General features: G+C 40.4%; 1 protein-coding gene across 2 annotated transcripts in view; it reads right to left on the reverse strand.

The window, feature by feature from the left end:
- The window catches only part of dcc (DCC netrin 1 receptor), a 281,121-nt gene that overhangs the window by 70,444 nt on the left and 184,243 nt on the right, over positions 1-26,434 (reverse strand). Inside the window, exons 13-21 of one of the 2 annotated variants that reach the window (XM_051413496.1) lie at positions 22,043-22,184; positions 20,386-20,496; positions 18,280-18,474; positions 15,067-15,162; positions 6,711-6,883; positions 5,171-5,309; positions 1,698-1,805; positions 319-513; positions 162-194 (exon numbers count right to left, since the gene is read on the reverse strand). In XM_051413496.1, coding sequence (XP_051269456.1) covers positions 162-194; positions 319-513; positions 1,698-1,805; positions 5,171-5,309; positions 6,711-6,883; positions 15,067-15,162; positions 18,280-18,474; positions 20,386-20,496; positions 22,043-22,184 — 1,192 coding nt within the window. Of the gene's footprint in view, positions 1-161; positions 195-318; positions 514-1,697; positions 1,806-5,170; positions 5,310-6,710; positions 6,950-15,066; positions 15,163-18,279; positions 18,475-20,385; positions 20,497-22,042; positions 22,185-26,434 lie in introns of both variants that reach the window. The other variant, XM_051413495.1, reaches the window with a different exon arrangement.

The raw sequence follows: 26,434 nt of genomic DNA on the forward strand, positions 1-26,434 counted from the left end.
ACAATAAGTATGATTACAGACAACATGATGGGGAAAAGACTTTGAAGATGAAAGAGGATTTATGGATGGCTGAAAAATCAGAAGTAGAGATGACTGGTGGATGAGACAGATGACTTAAAATTCACACAGACACACACAAGTGGGGGGGGGGAAGAGCCTACCTTGATCATTAGCCATCTTATCTGGATGTTCCACTGAAAGAGCAACAGAGAGAGAGTCAGCAAACTTATAAAATATAAAACAAAGGAATTCATTTACAGTGGTCTTGATCTTCAGTCAGACACACACACACACACACACATACACACTCAGACAGACCTTTGGCGGTCCTGAAGTGGACAGGCTCAGACAGTGGGCCGACTCCTTTGGCATTCTTGGCCTGAATCCTGAAGTAATAGACTGTGTCGAGGTTCAAATCCACGACCTGATGGGTCAGCCGGTCGCCGCTGATCGCCTCCATCACCCAATCATCTATCGGCATGTTCTTATCCAGTGTGTAGTAGAGGATGTAACCTGTCAGACAGGGCGTTATAAATTTAATAAAATTTTTCCAAAAAAGGTGATATTAGACTTAACTATTATCGGGTTAAGTACAACTCTTTTTTTGCACAATACCTCGAAACATTGCACATGTACCATTCATGTTATCCATCCAGACCATATTCCACTTTATTGTATATAGTGATTATATTTTGTTGTATTTTTATCCTTTTCTACTCTTAGCACTACATTTCCCCAGTGCTGCTGTGCCAAATTTGAATTTTCCCTACAAGGACCAAAGGAAAATCTTATCTTATTTATATCCAGAGTGCAGTACAGATCTTCAGACAGACTAAATGTATAACAGTTAGCATTAGCATGTTCTTATGCAGTTTGTAATATAATATAATACCCAAGATATCCATATTGATTTAAGATGTTGAATTTAGGACCAGAGACACCTCATATTTCCATTGTAATATAAGACTAGAGAAAGTGGAAGACTAATATTTGAAAATGTTGAACAAAGTTAGATTACAGGATGAAGACAGACAGATATTTAGTTGTATTGTGTGAGATATGAAAATTGAGAAAACCTTTTTAGGGGATTAGATAAAACAGTATAATCTTTTTCTGAGAATGAAATGTGTGTGTGTGTGTGTGTGTGTGTGTGTGTGTGTGTGTGTGTGTGTGTGTGTGTGTGTGTGTGTGTGTGTGTGCGTGTTGTGCTGTGTTGTGTTGTGCTGTTATCCCTGCAGGGAGTGTTTGATTTGTCCTCCAGGACGCTGGTGGAGCAGCGGAGCTCGTTAAAACAGACGGGTTTACAGCCGGGTCGAACGCTCGGAGGCAGAGAGAGAGAACAATGGAAGTGTGTGTGTGTGTGTGTGTGTGTGTGTGTGTGTGTGTGTGTGTGTGTGTGTGTGCGTGTGTGTGTGTGTGTGTGTGTGTGTGTGTGTGTGTGTGTGCGCGTGTGTTTGGATACACAGAGCAACAACCAAATTCTTGTACTCTCTACAGTGTGTTGATGTTAGAAAATAATGTTTGGTCTACTTTTAGAAATATTACAGACTAAATGATTTATCTATTATTTGAAAAAATAATTAGCAGGTTCATTGAAAATTAAAATAACTATTACCTCTGACACATAGTGTGTGTTTGCTGTAACTGAACAGTGAACGTGTGACTGTGGTGAATGATGTGTTTGGGTTAATTCTCACCTGTGATTCGTCCGTTAGCCTCCATCGGCGGTTGCCAGCTGATTAAAATGGCGCGGGGTCGTCCCTCGCGACTGATCACAGTCAAATCTTTGGGGGCGGAGCTAGGAGCTGTCAGTTATTGATAGACAGGAAGAAGAAGAGAAAAAAAAATAATAATAATTTGTCAGTACTGGTAGGATGATAATCTGTGATTAGCCTAAATTTCTGGACATCAGTTGATGAAGGTTATCAGAAGTTGATTAAAGGACCAGTGTGTTGGATTGGTGTGTTGGAACTAAACACACTCACGTCTGTATTTGACAACCTGGGAATGAGAACGGGCTTTGAGGTGAGAAACTACGATGGCTGCAAAACTCATGAAAAACGGGCATACTGTTTACCATGTTCACGATTGATGTCCCTATCAAGTTTCATGCTAGAGGAATGGTCAGTAGGATTCTGAAGCTCAGCTTATATTAAGAATAACTATGATTGGATAAAAAAAACAGCACCTCAGTTTCATGTTCAGACTTTTTAGTTTAACTGGAAGTCAATTGCAGACTGTAGATTTAAGCACATACTGTCGGCCTGTGTTTGTCCCCGGAGTCAATGACAGTAATAGGGAATGCCTAATGCATGTTATCCTAATAGGCTCCTACTGATGTTATGTTAGACTGTTAGCATCTTATGATTACAATAAACTGTATCTCATACAGTAACCTCCCCAGGTGAGTTGTGTTTATGATTTTCTTGGGTGTCTCTTTACCTGAAGTTCCTGATCTGACAATAATCTAGACTTCAGTTGGTCTGTGGGATTGGTGTTACTCTGTTGTATTCTAGTAATCTGCTCTGTGTGAACTTGAGAAAATAGTGCAGAAGGTAATTTCCTTCACTCTCCTCAACTGCCCAGTTGTATTACTCATGTTGAAAATGTCAAGCACTCGCCTGGCCTCACAACCAGGGCATTTTACCTCCTGAATTGTCACCATGGAAACTAAGTGGCAGGCTATCAGAGCTTTAGTGTGTGATGGCTGTGTGCGTTTCGTTATAGATGTGATTAAAGACAAGTTTTTAAGTTTCACACCAGGACAGGCCTCAAAGCTTGCATCCCAGCATTGGCTAATGAAACCGCTTGTTAAATCTGACATGACATGCTGGAGGAAATGATAAGTTCCAACTGAGCCTGTTAGTGACTGTGACAACCTGTACTTCTCATAAACACAGAGGGAGACCTCAGAAAAATACTGTGCATATACCTGAAAGTAGAGCTTCCAGCATTCAAAACTGAGTGCAAAGGAGAAACTACAGTGGCCACGAAGTGCTATCTACAGCCAGTGTTTGTTCAGTGTCCGTTCTGGGCAACTGTAGAAACATGGCGGTTCAACATGGCAGGCTCCATGAAAGGCAATCTGCTGCATCTGTAGCTAAAACCTGCTCATTCTAAGGTAACAAAAACCTTACCACTCCTATACTCTGGTGATTTCACACTTATGAAAACACAGTTACGCATATTATTTTCCCTTTTTGCCAATGTATCACACTGGACCTTCAATTGTATGCTTTCCTGTTTTAAGCCCATAAAGGAAGCATCCTGGAGCCATTATTCTTTTTATTACTAATTATTTAAAGTCTGCACTCTTGTGTGTTCTTTATGTAGACAATGCTGCATTGAAAAAAAGACAGTATACTGAGTGCTGAGCTGCAGAATATTGCATAAATTGAATTGAATTTATTTGCCTATTTTAAACATAACACTACACTGCCCAAAAGTGACATTTGTGTTTAAATGGCAAAGCCCCCTAGTGGCTGTAGGGATTATGATTTTTTTTTTTGTCTGGAGCTAAAGGAAGAAGTCAGGTTGAGGTGTTAAACAACAAACAAAACAAAACAAGATTCAGAGGTAGAATGTTGATGTGGATGGACAGGTAAATGAAACTGGGGACTTAGCTGTTTGTTTCTGTTTCCCTGAAGTTGCAGACTGCTGAATATAACTTGCCTTTGAAGCATGTAGGAGAAACTACGGTGGCCGCAAAACTCAGTGATGTAACGACTTTGGAACGCACTGAGAATGATGTGATATAGGTGTCATTCTGGAGGGTGTTTACAAATTACTTGTTTTGTCTTTTAATTTGGAGCACTAGATTAAATTTGTGTCCAGTTATAGAACCCAGCTAGGTGTGCAACATTATGTTATCTTGCTGGAGTTCAAACCCATTTGGACTCTGCTGACATCTTTAATTGCCCAAGACAAGCTCAATAGGGTTAGGTGGGGATTACTCTCTTGTTCCAAACCAAAACAGTTCCACAATAGTTCTATTTCAAATGCATTCAATTAAATGAATATTTACTTATTAAAAAAAAGTTTTCAATATTTCATTATTACTGCACAGTAAGTGGAAAGTTTTGTTCTGCTGGTGGTGCTAGAGGACAGGTCAGGATATCACCAAAATGATTAGGATTCCTCCTCTAGAGAGCAGGAAAATCCACAGCAAATTTATTGCGAGTTTGTCCAGTAGAAGTCAAGAGATTTTGCCCAGACTTAAGTGTTTAATGGACCGATATCACCATTACTGGCTCTGGCAGAAGGTAAAAAACAACTTAAAATAATGTCCCTCAGCTAATGTCTTTTAGACTCAGTGGGTGATGATTATTTATTTAACAGTAAGGCAGAGGTATTGTGAGCTGCAGTAAAGGTGTTTTTTTTCTGTGTTTTGCTGTAAAAATGCAGTCAGTGTTTGTGTGTCCAGAGCCAGTGGATCACTGTAGGGACTGAGAGGACTCAGTCCGTCTGCTCACTCTGAATGTCAATGTATTCCAGTGGGCCCCGGGGAACCAGTGGGGGTAATGCCGTTCACGCTTAATTGGGTGACAAATCCGACAAACATGATTGTAAACATCCTGAAAGGAATACCTTGACATTTTGATTTCAGTCTGCGGTTGGGTTTCATTGTGGCAGACAGTTGTCGTGTGGTTTTTGTGGGAGAGTGGAGTTTTTCCATTACACCTCACTGAACCAAAACATGATTTCTGTGCATTGTTAAAGCCCCTTATTAAATGTAAGTATTTAGGTCCACTTAATGGAGCGTAGCGTTTGTTCAGGCAGAGCACTGAAGTCTTTCTACTGCATAACCCTCACTGCTGCTCAGATTCTTGAGAACTTTCATCAAAGAACAGAACTATTTCCTCTAAATCTAACTATTTAAGTGGTTGAGATAAATGGTAATTTCCATAATGTGTCTAATTCAGCTGAACTTTGTTCAGTTTTCATGGAAATTGGAAAGTTTTTTAAATCAACGGAAGTCATCTGAAGAATCCCAGTGGTACTCAGGACAACATCAACATCTTAAGATCTCTACTGGTACTTCCAGTGAAATGGAAAGCACCTTAAGGACAAAGGACTGTTTGAGGGTTAAGAGTTGGGATGTTTTATTCCAATGGAGTCCTCACAAGGACAGAACTAGAAACACAAGTGTGCGTGTGTCTGAGAGACCTACCTGCTTCATATGTTGTGGCGTGCGCCGTCATGCTCCAGGTGCTGGACTTGCGACCTTTGGTTACCATGACAGCAAACTCGTACATTGTGTTTGGTTTGAGGCCGGTGACAGTGTGGCTGAGTGCTGTGGTGTCTGCAGACTGGACACACAACAAAGTTGTAGAATTTAGATGTTTTTAGAGTAAAAATGAAGGAAAAGGTGAAGTTATTTGTCGAGACAAAAAACTAAAGCTGATACAATATCTTATACATCACAAATATATTATAGATTTTTCTTGTCTTTAAAGAATATATATTCTAGACATAATGAGATGAATAATGCCTCAGAGTTTCATGAAACATTCTGTCCTTGTGTTTGTACTTAAACGATTATGTTCAGCTAAGACTTCGACATCACTGAAAATGAACAAACCCCAGCAGTTGCACAAACTCAGTTACATTGTCACTTTAAGGCAAGACTTCTGTTTTTCCTTGTGGCACAAAGGAAATGTCTCATTTTCATAATCAGGTGGAGAAAAAAAGAAGAAAAGACTTCTCTCTCTGTCTCCCCCTCAACTGTGCTTTATTAAGGTGAGGAGACTGTCTGCCCTTGTATAGATTTACTATTTCCAGTGTTTTTGAAGCAGAGCTAAGATTATTGTGCTGGTTTTTCTAAAGTTCAAAGTTTTATTAGAAGAAAAGAAGTCTTAGCAGGTGAGCGGAGAAAATGACAAGACCAGTCAAGAATTGTATCTTTTTTCTGAACAATCAAAATGATTCCATGTTATGTTTTACTACATGATTTTATGTTGTTTCTGTCAGATGAGAACCATTTATTTAGACAGATTAGATTCTTGATCAATAAAAGCTTTTGAAAAACAAAAGAGTGCAGTTTTCTTCAGTGTGTTTGATGCTCAGATTGCTGTAACTATGGTTTGGAAAACTCCTTGATCGTCCATGATTATAGTTTACAGTGGTTGTGCTCTGTGTAGTCACTGCCACTCTAAGTGATGTTTAATCCCAGGTGATTATCTAACAACAGCAGTTAGTTGAGTTGCTGTCGTCAAACCTCTTGTTCATAAAGAATAATAATAAGGTGAACTTGAAATAGGTAGGGGACATAATAAATGTGTATGTATGCAATAACATATGCATTTCATTACAAATAAACTATAATTTCATCCTCTAACAGAAGAGCTGTTAAAGCTTCTAAGTGTTGGGCTTTAAAGAGAGCGGAGGAAGGACAGAGTAATTGTTTTGAAAGTTATAAGTATGTCTCGAGTCTTTTGAAGTTCCAAGTCAAGTCCAATGTCAAGACAGAAAAGTCCCAGGTCAAGTGCCAAGTCATCAAAGTTGAGTTCTAAGGCAAGTACAAAGTCAAGGACCTGCCTTGACTTGCAAAACTTTTTTTCAAACTTTTTAAGTTCAAATCTTAAACTTTGTAGTTTGACTAAGAACCAAGTCAACACAGATAATATCCAAGTCGAGACAGATAAATCCCAAGTCCTATCCGAACCTTAAACTACTTAAAATCATTAACGCCATGGACTGACTGTGTTTACCTTGTACTTTCCACTAGTGGAGTAGCTGGTTTTCCACTTGACAGAGTAGTACCGGACCTCAGACGCCTTCTGGTTCTTGGTCATGGAGTTGTCGGCCCAGGAAACACGGACCGAGTCCGAGGACAGAGCCACAGCTTGGACTCCTACCGGGGGGATCATGGGTGTGCTGGTGTCTGGCATGGGAGTGGGGTATTTATCAAAGAGGTGGAAGAGGTCATCCTCAGATGGGTCTATGGGGTCTGAGGGGGGTCGTTAACAGTAACCGGGGTGTTTGGGGATAATAAATGAAACCATACAGGATAATGAATGTGTGATAATGGAGATTTATATATGGAGACAAGAGTGGTACAAGCATATATTCAGATTACATGTTTATATACCGAGAGCGGTTAAAAAACAAAAAATAAAAGTAAATAAATACATAAGATGACATGCAAGTTTGGAAATGACATGCAGCAGGCAACCATGTTTGTTTGAGAGGGAAGAAGGGAAGGAGGAGTGGATGGATGAGAAAGTGAAAAACAGGAGAGAAAAGAGGAGAGAAAAAGACAAAGAGTAAGAAGACAGCTCTAAACAGAATCGGGGCCTCAGATCCACAGAGGGGTAGGGCTGAAACTCAGCCGACAGCTTTGGCAGCCCAAAGCGTCGGTATTTGACGACCTGGGAGCACGAATGCCACCTGAACCAACCCTGTTAGAGGCTGTGGCATCAGCTCTAGGACCTCAGTATTTTTTTGACTGCCTGTGCCTTGTAACCCCGTTTGTTAAAGCTACTGTTGTCACTGCATTCTGAAATCTCTGCTTTGGGAAGTAGAGTGTTATCATAACTGATATACTTTGTGGTTAGAGCTGGCAAATTCATTTTAAGTTATAAAGTGGTGTTTTCCTTTAACTGAACCAAGAAAAGAGTCATTAAGAAAAACCCCAAACATGTGAAGTCAAATATCTGAAAAACAACACATGTAAATGTAAATGTATCACTTGTGAAAACAACAATAACATGTTTTATATTTCAGATTTAAGATATTTATCAAATGTGTTATGGTGTGTCACATGTTTTAAACTCACGTGAGCTTTTCAGGGCTTGTAGTATGTTTCTGCTTATTCACAAGGTTTTACCAAAGGTTATCAACAAAATTGGAGGTACAAGCTTTTTATCTGACAGTGTTCACACACTGCGGTCTTCTGTATATTCGAACAAATTAAATCCATCTGTGTGGATCTGTGTCTCCAGCCGATCAGAGAGCAGTTGTTGCCTTCAAGTACTGTCAGAACTACCGTAGATGTAAAAAAATAAAATAAAATACAAAAACATCTTTGTTTGTGTGAATCAAATTAGCAAGTACTTGAGCATGCTGTTGAACTGCTCAACTGTGAAAGAAAGAAATAAAAAAGTATAAAGATTTAAAATTATTGCTGGGGGAGCACCTGAAGGCAGCAGAACATGAAACAGACGCTAACAGATGCTAACAGAGAGCTGGGATGAGCAGAGATAAACACAGTGAACTGAGGAATAGAATATAAGTCGCTCTGCTGATTCCAGCTCTGAGGCCTCCACTGATAGTTCAACCTACTGGAAGCAGAAACACAGTGAGTGACACACACATAGTTTAAAATAAACACACATCAGTTTTGAATGTATGACGCTGTTTTCTGGTTCACTGAAAGTCAGTGTCATTCATTTCTAAATCATTATTTTTAGTTTGATGCATTTACTAAGCAGGCCTAATACAGCCTGCAGGGCAGCTGAGCTTATGTGAGGTTTGTTACTGATACTGATGTAGCAAAATACTGCTGACCGAGATTACATGTTGAAAAAGGTTAAATAAATTAAATAAAAAACTAAAAGATGCCACAACTACATAAAAAAACAAACAATAAGATAGAAACGTCAAGTGAACAACAGAATATATAAATACTAAATAAAATGAGAGGAATAAATTATATGAACTTTTATTTAAATGTTGCTCCAGTTTCTTGTGTACAAACTGAGGACAGAAAGAAGAAAGAAAAAAAATAGTGTAGAAATTTCAGTTCAAAGTTTTGGTTCTGTTCTCTCTTCTTTCTAGAAAATGAGCAGAAATGAGACCGGAGGAAGATCATCTCAGTGTGGTTTTCTAACATCTATTTTTACCTCAGTGCCTTCACACACACACACACACACACACACACACACACACACACACACACACACACACACACTTCAGAAGTGTAACTGGAACAAATCATTTCCAACTCTACAGCTGAACAGACTGCTCAGCCTCCTCAGGCTCCACATCATCTCCCTTAAATCCATCTTCACTATCTGGACTGCTGGGCCACAGTGGGCTACAGGTACCAACTGGACCTCTGTGGGTTGAACTAGACCTAAACTGATCCACTGGCCAGTGGTGGTGAGTAACCGACAGATACCCCTGTAGTGGCACAGTTTTTCTTTCCACCAATTTGAACCTAGTGCTAGTTCTGGACTGGTGCTAGTGCCGGTTCAACTTGAGAACCTTCTAAGAACTGGTTTGCTTTTCCACAGGCTAGACAGCCATTTCATTATGTCACTGTTACACAGTAACACAATGTTACACAATGTTAGCTATAGCTGGCTAGCTGTTGATCAACAAACATTACCCAAGCAAGCATAGCTACTCATTTCTCACATCAACGTTGCTAAGATTGAACTTAGATACATTTACAAATTAAACATTGATGTGAGAAATTAGTAGTTTGCTAAACAGCTAATAAATACATAGCTGGCTAGCCACAAGGCGCCCCCAGCTATGTTCAAGACCAGTAAAGTGTCAGTGTTCTACTGGAACCAGTCTTGCCGGCGGAGAGGTGGTTCTTTGGCTACCTCGATACTTGAAGAACTGGTTCAAGATTAGGCACTGGCTCTGAACCAGCCCGCAAACTGCCTTGGTTGAAAAGGGGTATTTGTGGCCACAACCACAGATTCAAATAGGTCCAGTGTTCCAGTGCTCAAGCGGTCAGAAGACAAGTCAAAACCATGGTAAACTGGTGAACTGTCCATAACAACCATCCATCCCAGTTTATAGACTGACTGCTCTTCCACTTGTTATCATGTTGTAACATAATGATTTTTTATTTGTTAGGAAGGGGACACAACCTCAATGTGACAAAAATAGTAGAGTCATCAAACTAGAATATTACAATTAAAAATACTTTGTTTTCCACATGCATTTGTGGATCGAAAGCAGTAAAGTCTATATACAAATGTCATCCAGTCACTTGATCCCTGCATACACATTTAATAATCTGTACGTGAAATTATATGAAGCTTTTCAAAAGCAAATTCTATCAGATTAATAGGCTTATGGAAATATATTTGTAGAATACTGACATTTGCTCAATTTCGGTTGCATTTATTTGCAAAATTATATATAGTTGGTATTTGTGGATTTTGAATTTAATTTGGATTTGTGGATCACGAAATACAAGTTTGTCACATGCACTGAGACTGATTTCTCTCCTAAAGAAACTATGACTGACATTTCAGATGTCACTTTCAGTTTTACCTGCAGACAAAGTGGTTTAGAAAATCTGAAAAAAACAGTTTCTTGACCCGTCAGACTTCTTTTTGATGATGTCACCATGATCCCAGATCTCAGCTATTACTTGGTAAACATACATAAGGAGGAACAGACGAATGTGCCCGATGCTGTGATTTGAGCTACAGTGTTTCTTTCAATCAACATTCCATGATTTAAACCCGTTGAATGTCGACCATATCGCGGTGTTGACTTTCAGTGTGAGTTCATGTGAAGGCAGCATCAGTCCTGGGAGATGAAGGAGACTCGTCCTGTTGTGTCTGCAGTGTAAACGAGGCCACTGAGAGAATCAACACTGACATCTAATGTGCTGCTGTTGAAGAGAGATGTACAGCTGCAGGGCCCAAGATAGACAGAGAGAGTGATGAGAGAGAGAGAGAGAGAGAGAGAGAGAGAGAGAGAGAGAGAGAGAGAGAGAGATTGATGAAAGAGGTGTTTGGAGCTGGGGGGCGAGCTGCAGCAGGCGGTGTCGTGGTTAAACTGGTCGTCCAGCATCACAATAAAGCTCCAGTCGGGACAGAATACTGATGAGGATGGAGGACACGCCTCCTCCTCTTCCTCCACTGTACTCCTCCCTCTTCTCTCACCTCCCTCCATCCCTTATTTCCTAACTCTCTACATCCCTCCTCCGTCTGTTCACTTTTCTCCCTTCTCTGCACATTTTTCTTCCTTCCTTTTATCTCTATCCTGTCCTGCACATCTCCCTCTTTTCCTCCTTCCTTTCTCATCCCTCCCACCTCACTCACTTTCCTTGTTTCTCCCTCTAACCTCCCATCCCCTCTTTCTCTCCTCTCCTTCCTTCATTTCTCTTTCCATTACCTTTTCCATCCGTTGATTATCACTCATGCTTCCTCTCTGCCTCGTTTCCTCCCTTGTCTCTCCCTCCATCCTTTCAAATTGCTGTTATCCATCCCCCGTGTCTCCCTTCCTCTCTCCTTCTCTCTGTCTCTCTGCAGTCCTCCAGTCGTTGATTAAATGGCGGTGTGTTGGCTGGTTGAGGATCAGTTCTGTTTCTGCAGTGTGCGGGTGGCGAGGCGAGGACGAGGCAGTATATTAACGAGGATCCCGCCGTTAACGAGCCATTTTTAAAAGCTCTCGTAAAAAACTCTCCGGCAGCCTGCCACAATAAAGTGATGGAGAATTCAGCTTGTCCCGACATGACAAGACAGAAAATGAGTGTGTGTGTCTGTCACAGTTGATGACCTTGTCAGAACAGTAATGGGTTTAGTTTCTGTCTCAGCCCTCAGGGTCTCAGCTTATCAACTCTGTCACACTACAACTCCATGTTAGACTGTTTATCTCTAGAGAACTCCAGACGTGTCTACGTATTTGTACAGAACACCAGATGTGTTTATGTATTTCTACAAATTTCCAGTTGTTTACAAATCTATAGAGAACTCCAGATGTGTTTACACATATCTACAGAACTCCAGATTTGTTTACAAATCTCTACAGAACTCCAGATGTGTTTATATATTTCTACAGATCTCTAGATGTGTTTACACATCTCTGCAAAACTCCAGATGTGTTTATAAATCTCTAGAGGACTCCAAATGTGTTTATATATTTCTACAGATCTCTAGATGTGTTTACAAATCTCTGCAAAACTCCAGATATGTTTACATTTGTCGACAGAACTCAAGATGTGTTTATATTTCTCTACAGAACTCCAGGTGTGTTTACAAATCTCTACAAAGTTGCAAACACAAATGAGACTGGATGGAACAGAAAAAAATCATCATCATTAACACTATGACGGATTAGTTGTGAATATGCCCAAATTAATCACTGAGTGGTGAGTTTCAGTTTCACACTTCCTTCCTTCTGTCTGTGTCCACACGAGCACACTTTCTCCCTTCTCTTTCTCTCAGGCTTTCTCTCTCTCTCTCTCTCTCTCTCTCTCTCTCTCTCCGGATGCTGTTGCTGGTTCGGACACATTCTTTAACATAAATGTTACACCTGTAAAAATATGAGCTAACCAGGAATCAGCTTTGTAGATGTACAAACCTGCACATCCAGAAATGACTCTAGAGGGATATCTACAGTGTCATATTTTGAAGCAGACAGCTACTGACGGCAAGAGTGGGTCTAACAATGTTTCTTTATAAATCTTGACATGACTCTGTCTATATGCACGTGTTTCTATCTGTGTCTATATGCAGTACATATCTCTCCAAACTCTATCATGACAGTAGGAGATGAATAAATGTGCGTTGTATGTCCCAATGTGTTTTACTTTCTTTCTTTTTGAATCCTTACTTTTGTCATGCTCCCTTTCTCTCTTCGCTCGTCTCTGTTCTGTCCTTGCCTTCACTTATTTTTCTTTTTCTGGCCCTCTCCACTTTCCCTGAGCTTTCAATAAAGTCCATCAAATGTCTACCCCCCAAAATCCAACCTTCATCTACCCTCTCTTGCGCTTCTTACTCCATCTTTTAAAAGAAATCTCAATCAGAGACAATGAGCATGAGTTATAAAAAATCTTGTTTTAGAAAGTTTCACTGCACAAGCACGAAGGTTAAGAAACTGTGGCGAGCTAAGTGGTCTCTGCTGTTGCTTTTTCCTGCAACTATCATCACATCATGAGGGTTGAAAAACCTCAGAAATGTGGCATTTTTATGTGAGTAATAAAGGATTTATGTCAGCTGCAGGGTGCTGGGTGAGCAGAGGAGGGCTGGCTGTTTAATTCATAAGATGAAACTTGGCTGAGAGTTGGATGTGTTTCATTTATCTCACTTCTACAGCCCATCGTCTGCAGGAAGCTAATGAGTCTCTCGCTCTCTCACACAGGCACATACGGCAAAGCATGCAAGCCACACACACAGAAATAAATATATATACACACACAGTTTCTACATGTTAAGCACACACAGATGGGCTGTGACGGACGTGTGAACAGTTTCGTCGGGATGAATATTTCAGGACTCGGTACTGCTGGATTCAGATTGAAGCCTAACTGTCCTGACTGTCACTTCCAAATCTTTCCTCCTGGAAAAAAACTGCAAGAGCAAACTTCCTCACAAAAAAAGTCCTTACTCGAACACAGCTGGAAGAGATAGTATACATCATTTCCCCAAAACTAAGACATCTATATTTAGGAAACCGGCTACTGCTGCTCCTACTGTTACTTAATACTGCTAATGCTACTCGTCTATCATTAAGGCTACTAATAGCACTACTTCAGCCAGGAGGATGGCCCTAACCCTATAGTAAAAATCTGTATGTCTCCCCTAAAATATTTTGTTACAAGCTTGGTCTAGGGGTGTATTTTCAGAAGCACAGACACTACTGAATAATAATAGGAATATTAGAGGAATACTACAGGCAGCAGTATGTCTCTATGATCCTCTACCTCTCCCACGACTACATGTGGGTACTTGTCACTTTAACACAACCCTATAGAGTATATAGGCTACACACTATAGTATAGAAGTGAGTATTTATAGTGTATAGTTTAGAGAATGCTACAGGTCCAAGAGGAAACTGAAAAAAAAAGAAGCAAATAGAAATCTGTCTGCTACTTCAGCACCACGGACAGCGTCGTGGATTATTTCAGTGCCACCGCTGGGGCTAAAGATACAAAGTTACTGCGATGACTGCTGCTATGTAACTTTTAGTGCTACTAGTAATACTACTAAACTCAAACACAGCTAACACTGCTACTGTTACAAATACTGTAAGTATTAGTCGATGAAGCTAATATGTTGCTAATGGTACTGCTGCTACAATTACCAGTAACTGCTACTGCTAAAGCTGCTGCTACAGATCCAAAGCAGTGGACAGTTGTATGGCTGCTGTACCACACATGACACAAGAAAGCTTTCCTGCTGTAGTTTGTTTCCCAAGTACAGAATGGTTTTACATTTTGTTTCTTTTCACATGGTATATGTTTTTAAAATGCTTTTAATACAACAATGACCCCGAGTGGGCAAGACTGATCTGCCATGTGGTCCTATGTCTGGGATCCCCATTCCTCTAATACAGTAGAACAAAGTAAACGACTCTGTGTTTCTGTTTCTTTGAGATTTAAAAGTTTGAGTGGCCCTCGCTAGATTGGTTAATCACACTGTGTCCCAGAGCATTTGCAAAAAGTTGAGCTTTTCTCATTTTTCTCCTGTAGTGTAGTGTTGAATAGCAGCCTATGCTGTATGTGTGAGTGGTACAACTGTTACCAATACGGCTATTGGTAAAGATACTGCTAGCTTACTAATGCTAATAAAGCTACTCCTAGTTATACAGGAAACAGCTAACGCTACTGCTGCCAATACATGCATCCACTATCCTTCTATTAACCCAGCATAAATAAGTTGAGTAGACCTGCTACGTCTCCAGCTACTGCTAATACTGCTGCTACTGCTTTTAGGCTCACTGCTGCTATTATTACCGGTACTTTAACTGCTACTATTACAACTGCTAGTGTTTAATGCTGCTACTGAGAGTACTATTTCCTCTGCTTTTCCAACTAGTTCTTATTCTACTACTACTAATCCTACTACAATTACAGGGGACTGCCCTTTTGTTTTGATGGCTGATTATTCTAAAAACCCAGTAGTCTGAGAGTAGACTATTGTTACTGCTATTGCTACTGCTGGTACTCATTACACTACTGTCACAACTTATAAAAGTACTATGGCCACATCACCATTATTCTCACAGCAGTCACAACACTCTTATATACTGACACTGATATGATATGTAACATGATATTATATCTGCCACATATCACTTATGTGTGAACACCGGTCGCCGGTGGACCAGACATTACTGTGATTATTGTTGGTGACTTGTGTGCGATCATACCTGTCAGAGACCGTGTGACGGCGCTCTCATACAGAGGAACTCCCTCTCCGGCATTATTGAACGCCTTCAGGGAAATCACGTAGTGCGAGCTCGGTTCTGAGAGAGAGACATGGACACGGAGAGAAAGAAAGGCATAAAGAGTAATTTTATATGACATTAATACAATGTAGTACATTGTCATTTTGAGATGGAAATGTTGAGACAATTTGCTTTCTTCTTCTTTTATTTCTTTCCCCTTCATGCTTCCGAAATACAAACTGTATGTATTCAAAGGTCCAGTGTGTAACATCAAGGAGGATCTATTGTCAGAAACGTCTTATCAGATGTATAATCACCTGAAAATAATTAATGAAAAGGTTTTGTTTACAGAGGGAGCGGGTCCTCTTCTATGGAATCTGCCATGTTTCTACAGTAGCCCAGAACAGACAAACCAACACCAACTCTTTATAGGGCGTCTCGCGGCCACCATAGTTTGAACTTTACTTCTAGATGCCCAAAGGCAAATGCCAAATTATTCTGCGGACCCACTTTAAAAAATGACAAACCGTAATGACCCAATTCATAGTGAGAAGGGAAAATCTGTGACTAAAGGTGTTGTACTACTTGAACAGTAAACCAGGCATTTTGAAGAGATCTGTGTTTGATAAATCACAACTTTGTTTGATGAATGTGTTATTGAAAACAAGACTAAATATATGCATTCAAGCAGGAGTAAATTAATGAATTATTAATACTTTATAAATAAGAACAAATAAATGCATTTAGCAGGAGAAAGACATTTTGCACATTTATTTGCGATGCAAATAAAATATCCTGGTTCACGACCCAGTCTATGGGAAAGGAAGATCAGAGGTTAGCCAAGTTTTACTTTGACTTGTGCCTGAATTGGACCAAAAAAGGTCCCAGTACCCTAATTCAGCACAATCCTAAGCCTAAACACAAAAAACATATCCCTAATTCTTTTATTGTTTTTTGACAAGGACATTTTTCAGTGCTGTTTTCTTGAAGCTAGCTGTGTTTACATGGTCAGTCATGACCTGTATCTGTCACATGATGACTGTACACCTATTAACTTGATGCTATGCAACTCGTCCCGCCGCCACTTGTCGTTCTCTCTTGATGCGATGATGCCGCATGTTCTTTCCATGTGGCGCCAAACGCTCACATCAGTTAAACAAACACGGCCGCTCCGCTCCCCAGACGTCTCACCATATGAATTAATGATGACTATGAATTATAAATGCCGTGTACATATGTGCACTCGCTCCCATGTGTGCATGCAACACGACAGCTGGATTTTATTTTTTCATTACTCCTCCATTATGAGACCTGAGACGGGAATTTTCATCCGCATATAAAATTTCACCCAATTTGTTATTGTCTTCTTTGGCATGCAAATTGCTTGCTGCGGTCGCTGGGGAGGATGTTTTCTCTTTTTCGACCTTTCACAATTAGATTTCCACCTCAAGCTGATTTCTTATTAAATTCCTTTAAATCATTGATCGTAATTAAATGGGGATTTCATCATCATAATGAAGTAATGCAACTGGGGAGCACTGTGTCAATATTGGCACTTTGTCAGGGGGACAAGCTGGATTTATGCTGGATGGAAATATTAAATATTGGTGTTAATAAGTGCATTGGAAATGTGAATTCATGGAATAATGAATTATTAAGTGCTGATATGAGTGGGATAAAAGAGATCCTAACAAAAGGGTTTTGACTGTGATGGAAAAATATATCTGTGAATAATCTGCTCCTTCGTTCCTCTTTCTGAAGGTGTCTCTGGCTCTGGGGACTGCTGGATGAGCGTTACATCAGAAGTGTCTGACACCACTGCCAGTTTGCCCTTTAGCAAGGCACTGAGCACAGTGCATTTTAAATTCACAACAAGGTACCCACCTGCTGGGGCACCAATAGACCACAGAAATAAGTCAGAATCAGGTCATATAACTTCTTCGCCCACATGCTGTTTTTTCCCCCAAAATATATTTTTGTATTTCCCCGCTAGAATTTGATTCCAGGCAGCTTGAAGATGAAACAGAATTTAAACTTTTATAAAAAAGTATGATTTTATTTACACGTCCACAATTTCCTATAAAATTTCCTTGGGAAGAACCATGTATTAATTACAGACATGATATCAGTATTTCAATTTCAATGACCCTGACCTGACCCTAGACCAGCAGCTCTATTTCCTGCAAGGCACTTAACGCACCAGTGTGGAGAACTTAGTGGTGTTATTGCAGATTACAGCCCCCTCGCCTCACCCTCCTATTCCAAGTGTGTAGGAGAAACTACGGTGGCCGCTTAACTCACAAAAAGAGCAAAAGGTTCTGTCTACAGCCAGTATTTGGTTTGTCCATTCTGTGCTACTGTACAAACATGGCGATTCAACATGGTGGACTCCATAGGAGAGGACCTTTAAGGCTAACACACAGATCACTGATCACTGTTTCTGGGAGCCGGACCTTCGCAAGCTTACTGCTTGTTGTAGCAGCCTCACAGTGAACACAGACTCTAAGACAGATGGAGGCCAGGTCAAGGTGATTTAGGGAGTTTCCTGATGGACTTGTTGCTAAAAGTAACGGTAATGTTAGCTGCCTGGAGCTAGTTGGCTAATCCTAGCTGACTCAGCTCCGGGGTGCCAGGAGCCAAATCTGGCAAACCACATGGGTACTGGTTTCCCTGTCATCAAACTGGGCTCGGCATCAGATGCTGTGCTGTTCACCGGGAGCTCCGAGTCTGCTAGAGCCAGCTATGACCGCTACAGCTACATGGTGGGGGACGTTACATTCAGCGCTATTGGCTACCACGACCCTCCCTAGCTGCCTGTTCATACAGGGAACATGTAAATCTGCAAAAGCCAACAGTACTATGATTTCCATTTCATGTGGACTTGAAACACATGGATACAGATGACTGACACAGTCAAAGATTTAATAAATGAATAAATTAGATATGAAAATAACTAAACCTAAAAACTAACCCAACAAGATGGCCCCAACCCCAGGCCTCCTGGTGTAGCTTAGTGATACAGTTAAAATAACAGATCGGACCAGTTCAACGTACCATTTTATTACACTAATGTAGCATGTAACTGTTTCTGTAATATGGAAATATGGAAATCGACATTGTCTGAACTGTAAATCAAACTGATGATTGAGCAGAAGGACTGGAACCAGTATCTCTGTACTCCAATCACATTCTCACCTAGGTTTTCGATGGAGTAGTATCTCTGCTTGCTGTCCACCCGAACCGTCTCGGCGTAGGGACTACCCACTCCGTAGCCGATGATGTAACCTCGAACCAGGATGTTTGGGCTTAGGGGCGGAGTCCAGGACATGATGATGCTGTTGGGCAGCGGCCTGACGTGCAGAGAGCTGGGCTGGTCGGGCACCTGGCTCTCTGCAGAAACACAAACAATCAAATGTCACACCAAAGAAGAAGACAACAGGGTCTGGGAGACCTCAGACCTCAGTGTTTTTGTAGTCCTGGCTATGGCCTGGACCTCCACCACTGGCAATTTTAAAACTAACCCTGTTAGCAGCAGCAGTGGATGGTACTTAGAGCAATTGGGCTAACAGATGCTAACCCCGTTAGCTGTGTATTAAGCCCTAATAAGCCCTGACACTTTGTGTTATTCCTCAGCATCAGATTAGATCAGATTAGCGTGCTCTGGGTCCTCAGGGGAAGACACCTCATATCACTTTATTGAGTGATAATCCATTGAAATGAGATTTGTGTTTCCCTCTGTCCCAGCCGGGAAACACAGTTAGCATGGATGTGTTTGTTTTTTATCTCAGCAGCTTCCTGCTGACCAGGACCAGCTCCTGCTGGGCCTCAGCCTGAGGTCAGCGTTTCTAATTATTCTGCTAGAAATTATTAGGTGACCAAACCCAAGAGCTGACAGCCTGTTTGTTGGTTGTTGTTTTTCTTCACCTCTTCATTTCTTTCATTTTTCCTTTCTCTGGTGAAACAGAAAACATCTTCCCCAGGTAAGAATTTGCTGTCCGAACCTAAAGCCAGTGGCCTTTTGGTTTTGTAAAAATGTCCTTGTAATAAAATGTAATGAGACTTTCAGCAGTCAACTAACCCTTAATTTAGGGCCAAATGATGGTAGTGCTTCTGCAACTACATTTTTTTCCCCTCATTTTTTTGAACAGCAGTGAGACCGTAAAGTTCATCAAACAGCAGAAAACGAAACTGTGTGATGGTTAGACAATGGAGAGGCAACTTTCCTGTGCTTTGATCCTTATCACTAGCAGAATATAAACTATTACATGTATCCTACATCGAAATGGTTTATCTTGCGCGGGATGATTTTAATTCCGAAATGTCATGGCTTACTGTCCTCTACAATACACTGAAATCCTGACCTGATTGTGGTGCTAGAAAGAAAGTCAACAAAATCAGATTATTCCAAATTGCAATACTTAAAAGAGCACAGTATTTAATAAAAGTATAATTTCTGTTAGACTTTATTCTGACTCTTATTTTATTTTAACTCCCTATAATGTCCCTAGTTGTTAACAGCTAAAAGGACATTATTATGTTTAATAATGTACGGTATTTGTCAACAGTCATTCTTATGAGAAAATATCTAATATTATTACAAATGTGTTTTACTGTCAATCATCATCTGCTTATACAGCAGCCTCCACCTATGGGTGCCTCAGAAGGAGTTATAGTTTTTTGTTTAGTTTTCATGTTGTGCTTTACGACAGTAACAATTTCCAGGGATTTATTGTATCTTAAATAGTCTACACACCACTAAATAACAGGCGGTACAGCTTGTGTGTTCTTCTTTTACATTATAACTAAAAGGAAGCAGAGGAAGAAGAAGTTTCTTTTCCACTTGAGGGCAAAAGCAAAGGTTGAAAAAAGAATCTTTGCTTCAGCACTTTTTGTTACAGAAATGGAATTTATTCTCTTGGGGGTATGAAAAAACACCCTCATGACTTTTTGTACCACTGCTTTGTAACTGCAACCGTAAGTGTGATCAACAGAAAGTTCACCTACAGTACCTGTGATCTTATAAACAATATACAAATACTCCTCTCTTCCACCTCTCCCGCCTCCCCCGCCTGCTTTCGACCTTCCCATCCCTCCTCCCCTGAGGTGAATCTTCCCTCCATCTATCCATCTCAGGCCGTAACTGGTTAAATATTTATGTGTGTGTTGGGACAGCGGAGGTATTTACATGCTGTTGTACAGATTGTCTCTCACTCTCTCTTTCTACCACACACACACACACACACACACACACACACACACACAAGTCTCTCTCTCTCTCTCTCTCTCTCTCTCTGTTCTTACCATCCAGGTCATTCTCTGGCGTCTCTGCAGTACACCAGTCACTGGCTGGACCTGTTCCATTGGCTGTCATGGCTGCTACCTGGAAACTGTACTGACTGCCCTTCTCTAGACCTAGAGAGAGAGAGAGAGAGAGAGAGAGAGAGAGAGAGTGAGTTGGAAAATATCTGGCACTTTGATAAAAATAAAGGTACAAGTCTGGGGACAGGTGAATAACACACGTCCAATCACAGCTTAAAATGACGCTAACTGTGAGCTTAAGATTAATATGACACATTGTTAAAATCTAATGAAAGATTCAGAAGTTTAAATCTGTTAATTTTCAGATTCTAGTAGTATGCAAAACATGTTGCTTTTAAAGTTCAAAAAAGGCATTGAAGTTGGTGAAGGGCAAACAATGACTTGGTCTTGATTTAGAACTATTCTTGGGACTACACTTGAGAATTGCTCGTCTTGACTTGAAACCGGACTTCGTACTCGTTGTTTGTGACTTGGGGCTTGACTCTGGATTATTCCTGGGAATGTACAGTGGGTTACAATAGTTAATGAACCAGCAGCTCTTCCTTTTTCACTGCTCTGTTCAGAATGTGTCAGGAAACAGAATCCGAAACTTGCTAATTGGATGGTTTAGCATGTCATGCGTTAATCTCCTCGGTGAAGCTGCAATGTTTTATTTTATTTAGTGAAATGCAGTTTTTATTCTCAGACAGTAAAAAGGAGTGATTATTGGTGACAGCCGGGCTTGCAGCGGGCAGATCAGATTCAACACACACACATAAACACCTGCCACTGGGGAATGAAATCCTGTGCAGACAAACAGATGAAGATAACCATCAGTGGAAAATAATGAAAAGGAAGATCAGTTTCATTCAAATCCTGCACACGTCAAATTGAAATAATAGCTTGTGGCAGTGTGAATGCAGACACACACACACACACACACACACACACACACAAAAAATGTAAAATCATGCAAATGTAGATGTTCTTTCACAGAAGGAAAAAAAAAAAACACACACAGACACATAAAGATACACGCAAAAAAACAGGCAGCAGACCAGTCCACTGTGTAGACCAACACACACACACACACACACACACACACACACACACACACACAGGCACCTTGAGGATTTAAACCTCCTCTTTTCTCTACTTGAATGTTTGTCAGCCTTAGGTGATGTTCTCTGAAAACATTTGTCTGTTTCCCTTAAACCCATATGGAATACATATGGAAACTACAGTCTGGTTTTCGGAATCCTTGTTTTGTAGTTTGGTCCAAACAAGACAAGAGTCTTATCAAATGTGTTTGGAAGAGAGGATGAGGGCAAATGTTAAAGGATAAGTCTTGTGATATCCAATATATTCCTTATTTTCCAAATCCCATGTCAAATATATCTCATTCCTCTGTGCCATAGAGCTCAATTGTTATACAGCTATTAAATACTACTAGAGCAGTGGTTCCTAGCCTTTTTCTTATGGGACCTCAGTGTGCAAACTAACGACCCCTGACTAACTAACTTTATGGATATGTCATAATAGTCAATACATAACAATAACAGTAGAGAACAACTGATAACCTGTACAATATATTTGTCCAATCGGCCAACCCTACTGTGTATATCTTTCAAGTACCCAAGTACAACCCACAGAGCCTCACCTGTGAACAGGTACCAGAAGTTGTTGGGTTCGATGGCCTCTTGGTCTCCACGGCGACCAGTCTTCCTGTATTTGATCTTGTAGGCTGTGATGATGCCGTTCTGGGCGCTGCGTGGTGGTGGCTGCCATGACACCTTGATGCTCTGCAAGACAATAACAACAGAAAAAAACGTAAGTGAATTAATTGAGCTGCAACACTGAGGACTGAGGACATGGACAGATAATGAGACAATGGGACCTCAGGCACAGGCAAGTAAAAGCCCACCCTCCTCAGACAACAACAAGTGCAGCCGTTGTTGTGGTCGTTTCTCCTCTCTTTGCAGTCATTTTGCATCTCTTTGTTTTGTGTCTCTTTGTGGGCATTTTGGGTGTTTTTGTAGTGTTTTGTGTTTCTTTGTTGTCATTTTATATGGACTATTTATGAATATTTTCAGTAATGTGGTAACTTCTGGAGAGCTTTTGGAAATATTTTTAGGTTGCTTTGAATCAGTTGTGTAATGCGCCGTGGCCATCTGCTAGGGATGCTGGGTACTGCGCTCTCAAGTCATTACAGTCTATTATGACTTCATTTAAGATATAAAATTAAAAAGATACAAAAAAAGCAAGAAATAATTTATTATTTCTTGCTTGAACCTCACCAATTTAACTGTAATATATCCTTAAAAACAAACCAAATGAAACAGAATATTATCTTTACAATGATACCATGACCGTGCGTATGATCTCTATGGATTTCAAATTATAAACAGTTTTTTCAAAGCTCTCTATAAAAACATAGACAGAAAGGCAGTTATTAAATGGTAAGACAACAACCTTTAACACAAGAGATGAATGCAGTGTTTTGTTTGAGCATGTCTCTGTTTCAATCACAGCGAGGTGTGAAAGCTGTCTGTAAATCTGACCAGCAGTCGGCAGAGTGTTTCTGTTGTGTTTCTGTTCTGTTCAGATGAGTGTGAAGGCAGGCTGCTGTCTGTGTGTGTCTGCGGCAGCTTGAATTTCACTGCGTGTTTGTGTGTACACCTATATATTCTATACATGTACAAGTGGGTGTGTGTGTTTGAGTGTGTGATGCAGGAATTTTAATTGCTTTATTTGCATGTTAACAACCCACCTCTGACACACACACACACACACACACACACACACACACACCAGATGTTTACTCGGCCCCCAGTGTGCTCTGCTCTGTGAGGCACCTGCCATCAACCATTCTGCTGATATACTCAGTATGACCCTGTGTGTGTGCGTGTGTGTGTGTGTGTGTGTGTGTGTGTGTGTGTTAGGTGGGCTCAAAATTAATAAATTAAGATTAATGAATTAAAAAGGGATATGAAGATTTGATTCATCTCTCTCTAATGGAACCTCCCCATCTCTACCTCTTTTTCTTTTTTGTCTCATCATACATTTTCTTTGTCGAGCTGCGTATGTTCTTCTCTACTAGGCTACTTCTACTGCGGCTGCTAATGCTAATAATTGACCATTCATTCTCTCTCTCTCTCTCTCTGCTCGTCTATGTTGAAAAGACATTTTTAAGACCACATTTTGAAGATGGTTAAAAGATAAAAGCCAAATATATATAGTCACATCTTAAGTTAGCTAATGTTAACAAAACGTTTGCTAGCAACCTAACAATTTATGTAATCAAGGCTTTTAGCTTTTTTTTAGCAGATGTAACTAGCTAGCTAACAATTGATGTAGATGATCTGGCTAGTATGCTAGCCTGTTGCTAACATTAGATATGTGACTATAAATGTCTCTCTATCTTTCAACATAGATTAGCCTAGCATATAGCATATCTAACTACAGTACAGGAAAGGAGATAGTTGACCGAGGTTCTGACCAACGCTACCTCAACTGTCATTGGAGCACAGAGCAAAAAGGGGCGGGACTTAGGCTCAGTAATGAAAAATACAACTTTATTGCACTTAATCATAACCACTGAGGTTGGAGGGTATTTTTGGGGATTTCCTACAGAAAAGATTTGGTAGTCTATCTGATAAAAGAATCTGATTAAAGTAATGTTAGTCAGTCTAATTTCTACTGTATATTAGAGCCATATTTGTGCTCCGTAGCAGCTTAGCCAGATGTCTTAGTCAGAGAGAGAATAATTCTATGAGCCCAAAAAATGTTGTTTTTGACCGCTATTAATAATAGCATGGAGCCGTTGTGTTGCTTTAAGACTGGTTAGTTAGTGTATGTCATATATGTATCTACGACGCCCACGCATGCTAGCATGTGATATATATTCTTGACAATGGTTTCACATTATTCTATTACAGTAATGCACCAAGGAATGTAGCAATGTGCCAACAAGGGCAAAGAAGAGGAAGGCACCTAGAAAGCATGAACGTCAACTCATTGTTTCAAAAAGGTTTCAAATTTGTCTAAAAATCAGCTTTAAGTTTTATGAGGATGAAAACGCATTTATTAGACCTCAAGGATTCACACTGCTGGTGAGAACCACTGAATGTAAACATATCCGTCTGTGTGTGTGTGTGTCACAGTAGGTGTGATATCAGACACCTGTATTTGCTGTTGCCGTGGTGAAATTTCCAGTAAGAGCGTGAATTGAAGTGGATTGTCATTTTATACAAAACACACACAGCTCAGTGCCGGACGGCCACTTACACATGTACAGATTGTATCACACACATTCACACATCTGTTGTTGGTGTCATATTAGCACACACACACACAGACTCAGAGGGATGGTGTGTGTATCCCTCCATCAGCTGTGGTGTAAGTCATCGGGCCAATGAGCAGTTTAAATATTCAGCCAGTGTTACTGTGACGACGGCCGCAGAGGAATTCATTAACATTTAGCTGCACCTGTTCCCTCTGCTGCTCCTCATCCTGCTAATTGATTACAGCAGAACTGATTACTGAGCGGGAGGAGGGAGAGGAGACGCTGAAGGATGGAAGGAGAGAAAAAGAAAGGGACAAATTGAAAAAATGTGTGTGTCGGCCAAATTCCTCCATACTCTCTCTTTCTCTCTCTCTCTTTCTCTCTCTCTCTCTCTCTCTCCGGTCGGGCGTCACCGTGCGCTTCATTAACTAATTAGCTACTTTGACAGGTCACAGTTGGATGTGAGGTCTCCATGGAAACGATGCAGAAGTTAAATTCATGTTGGAACAGCTCCCACAGAGACACAAAGAGGCAAACCATCCATGAAGGAGGATGACACCACCACCACCACCTGTAGTCTCTACGGGAAGGGAAATACTCCTTCTCAACCACAACAACATCAATGACTGCTAAAACCTTGCTTGGATTTTTTTAATTAGACTGTTAGTAACACTGTTAATGATATCACAGTAAAAAAATATATCACTGCAGCATTTACTGCTATAATTACAACACTGCTACCATTACTGTTATTACTGCTGTTAAGACCTATATTGATGCTACTACTACTGTTATAACTACTGCTGCTGCTCCTTATTACTGCTGCTAATATCTCTATTTCTGCTGCTGCTACTGTTATTAGTGCTGCTGTTCCTTCTCTTATTACTGCTGCTATAAAATCAATCAATGCTTCTGCTCTCACGGCTGCTACTAGTGCTATTGCTACCACTGCTACTGTTACACATACTACAGATACAAATACTATTCCTGCACATATTATTGCTGTTACTACTATTGTAACTGATGTGAAGACTAGTGCTACTAGTAGTGCCTCTATCTTCTCAATATCTTTAACTGATGAATGTAAAATCCAACCTTTTCTTTTGCCTGAATTAAAATCAGGCCAACTGGATTTATTCAAGTATTAGAGCAAAGTGAAATCCATTCACCTGCGTCCACTAAGATTTATATTTCTATAAATGGCTGACATCAGACCAACATTGTTTAATAATAGCTGGAGTCCACTTTCCACCTGCTCCTAACAAAACAGCTGAACCAGTCTTCTGCGTTCATTAAATTGTTGAGTTTCATCTCCTTCAAAGTGCTCACAGAACTAAATGGGCTCCATGAATCAATTAAGCCAGTTTCAGATGTTCTTTCTTTCTTTGTGTAAATTAGAGGTGAAATGGCCTCAGGCTGTACTGTAACATTGACTCATTTCTCTGGTTTTTTTTCTGTCTGAGTGGAGCAGAAAATGTCGGTAACAGAAATCCCTCCTGCAGCTGCTTTGTATTCAGATGTAGTTGACATTGTAAAGCAGCAGGGCAAGCGAAGCCGTGGCCTCGTTCACAGCCTTCAAACAGGCAGAGAGCCTCTGTCTTTTTTAATTTCCCCTCAGAGGACACAAGGAAAATGCAAGGAGGTCTGCAGAAAGCTGATGAAGAGATAGTAATAAGTACTGATAATAACCAAAACGACAGTGATAATCACAGGAAACAGAGAAGTCTGAGGGAAAAGTAATGAACAAAGACAATACTGCTCATACTT

The sequence above is a fragment of the Dicentrarchus labrax genome, unplaced genomic scaffold, assembly GCF_905237075.1.
Source record: "Dicentrarchus labrax unplaced genomic scaffold, dlabrax2021, whole genome shotgun sequence".
Taxonomy (NCBI): Eukaryota; Metazoa; Chordata; class Actinopteri; family Moronidae; genus Dicentrarchus; species Dicentrarchus labrax.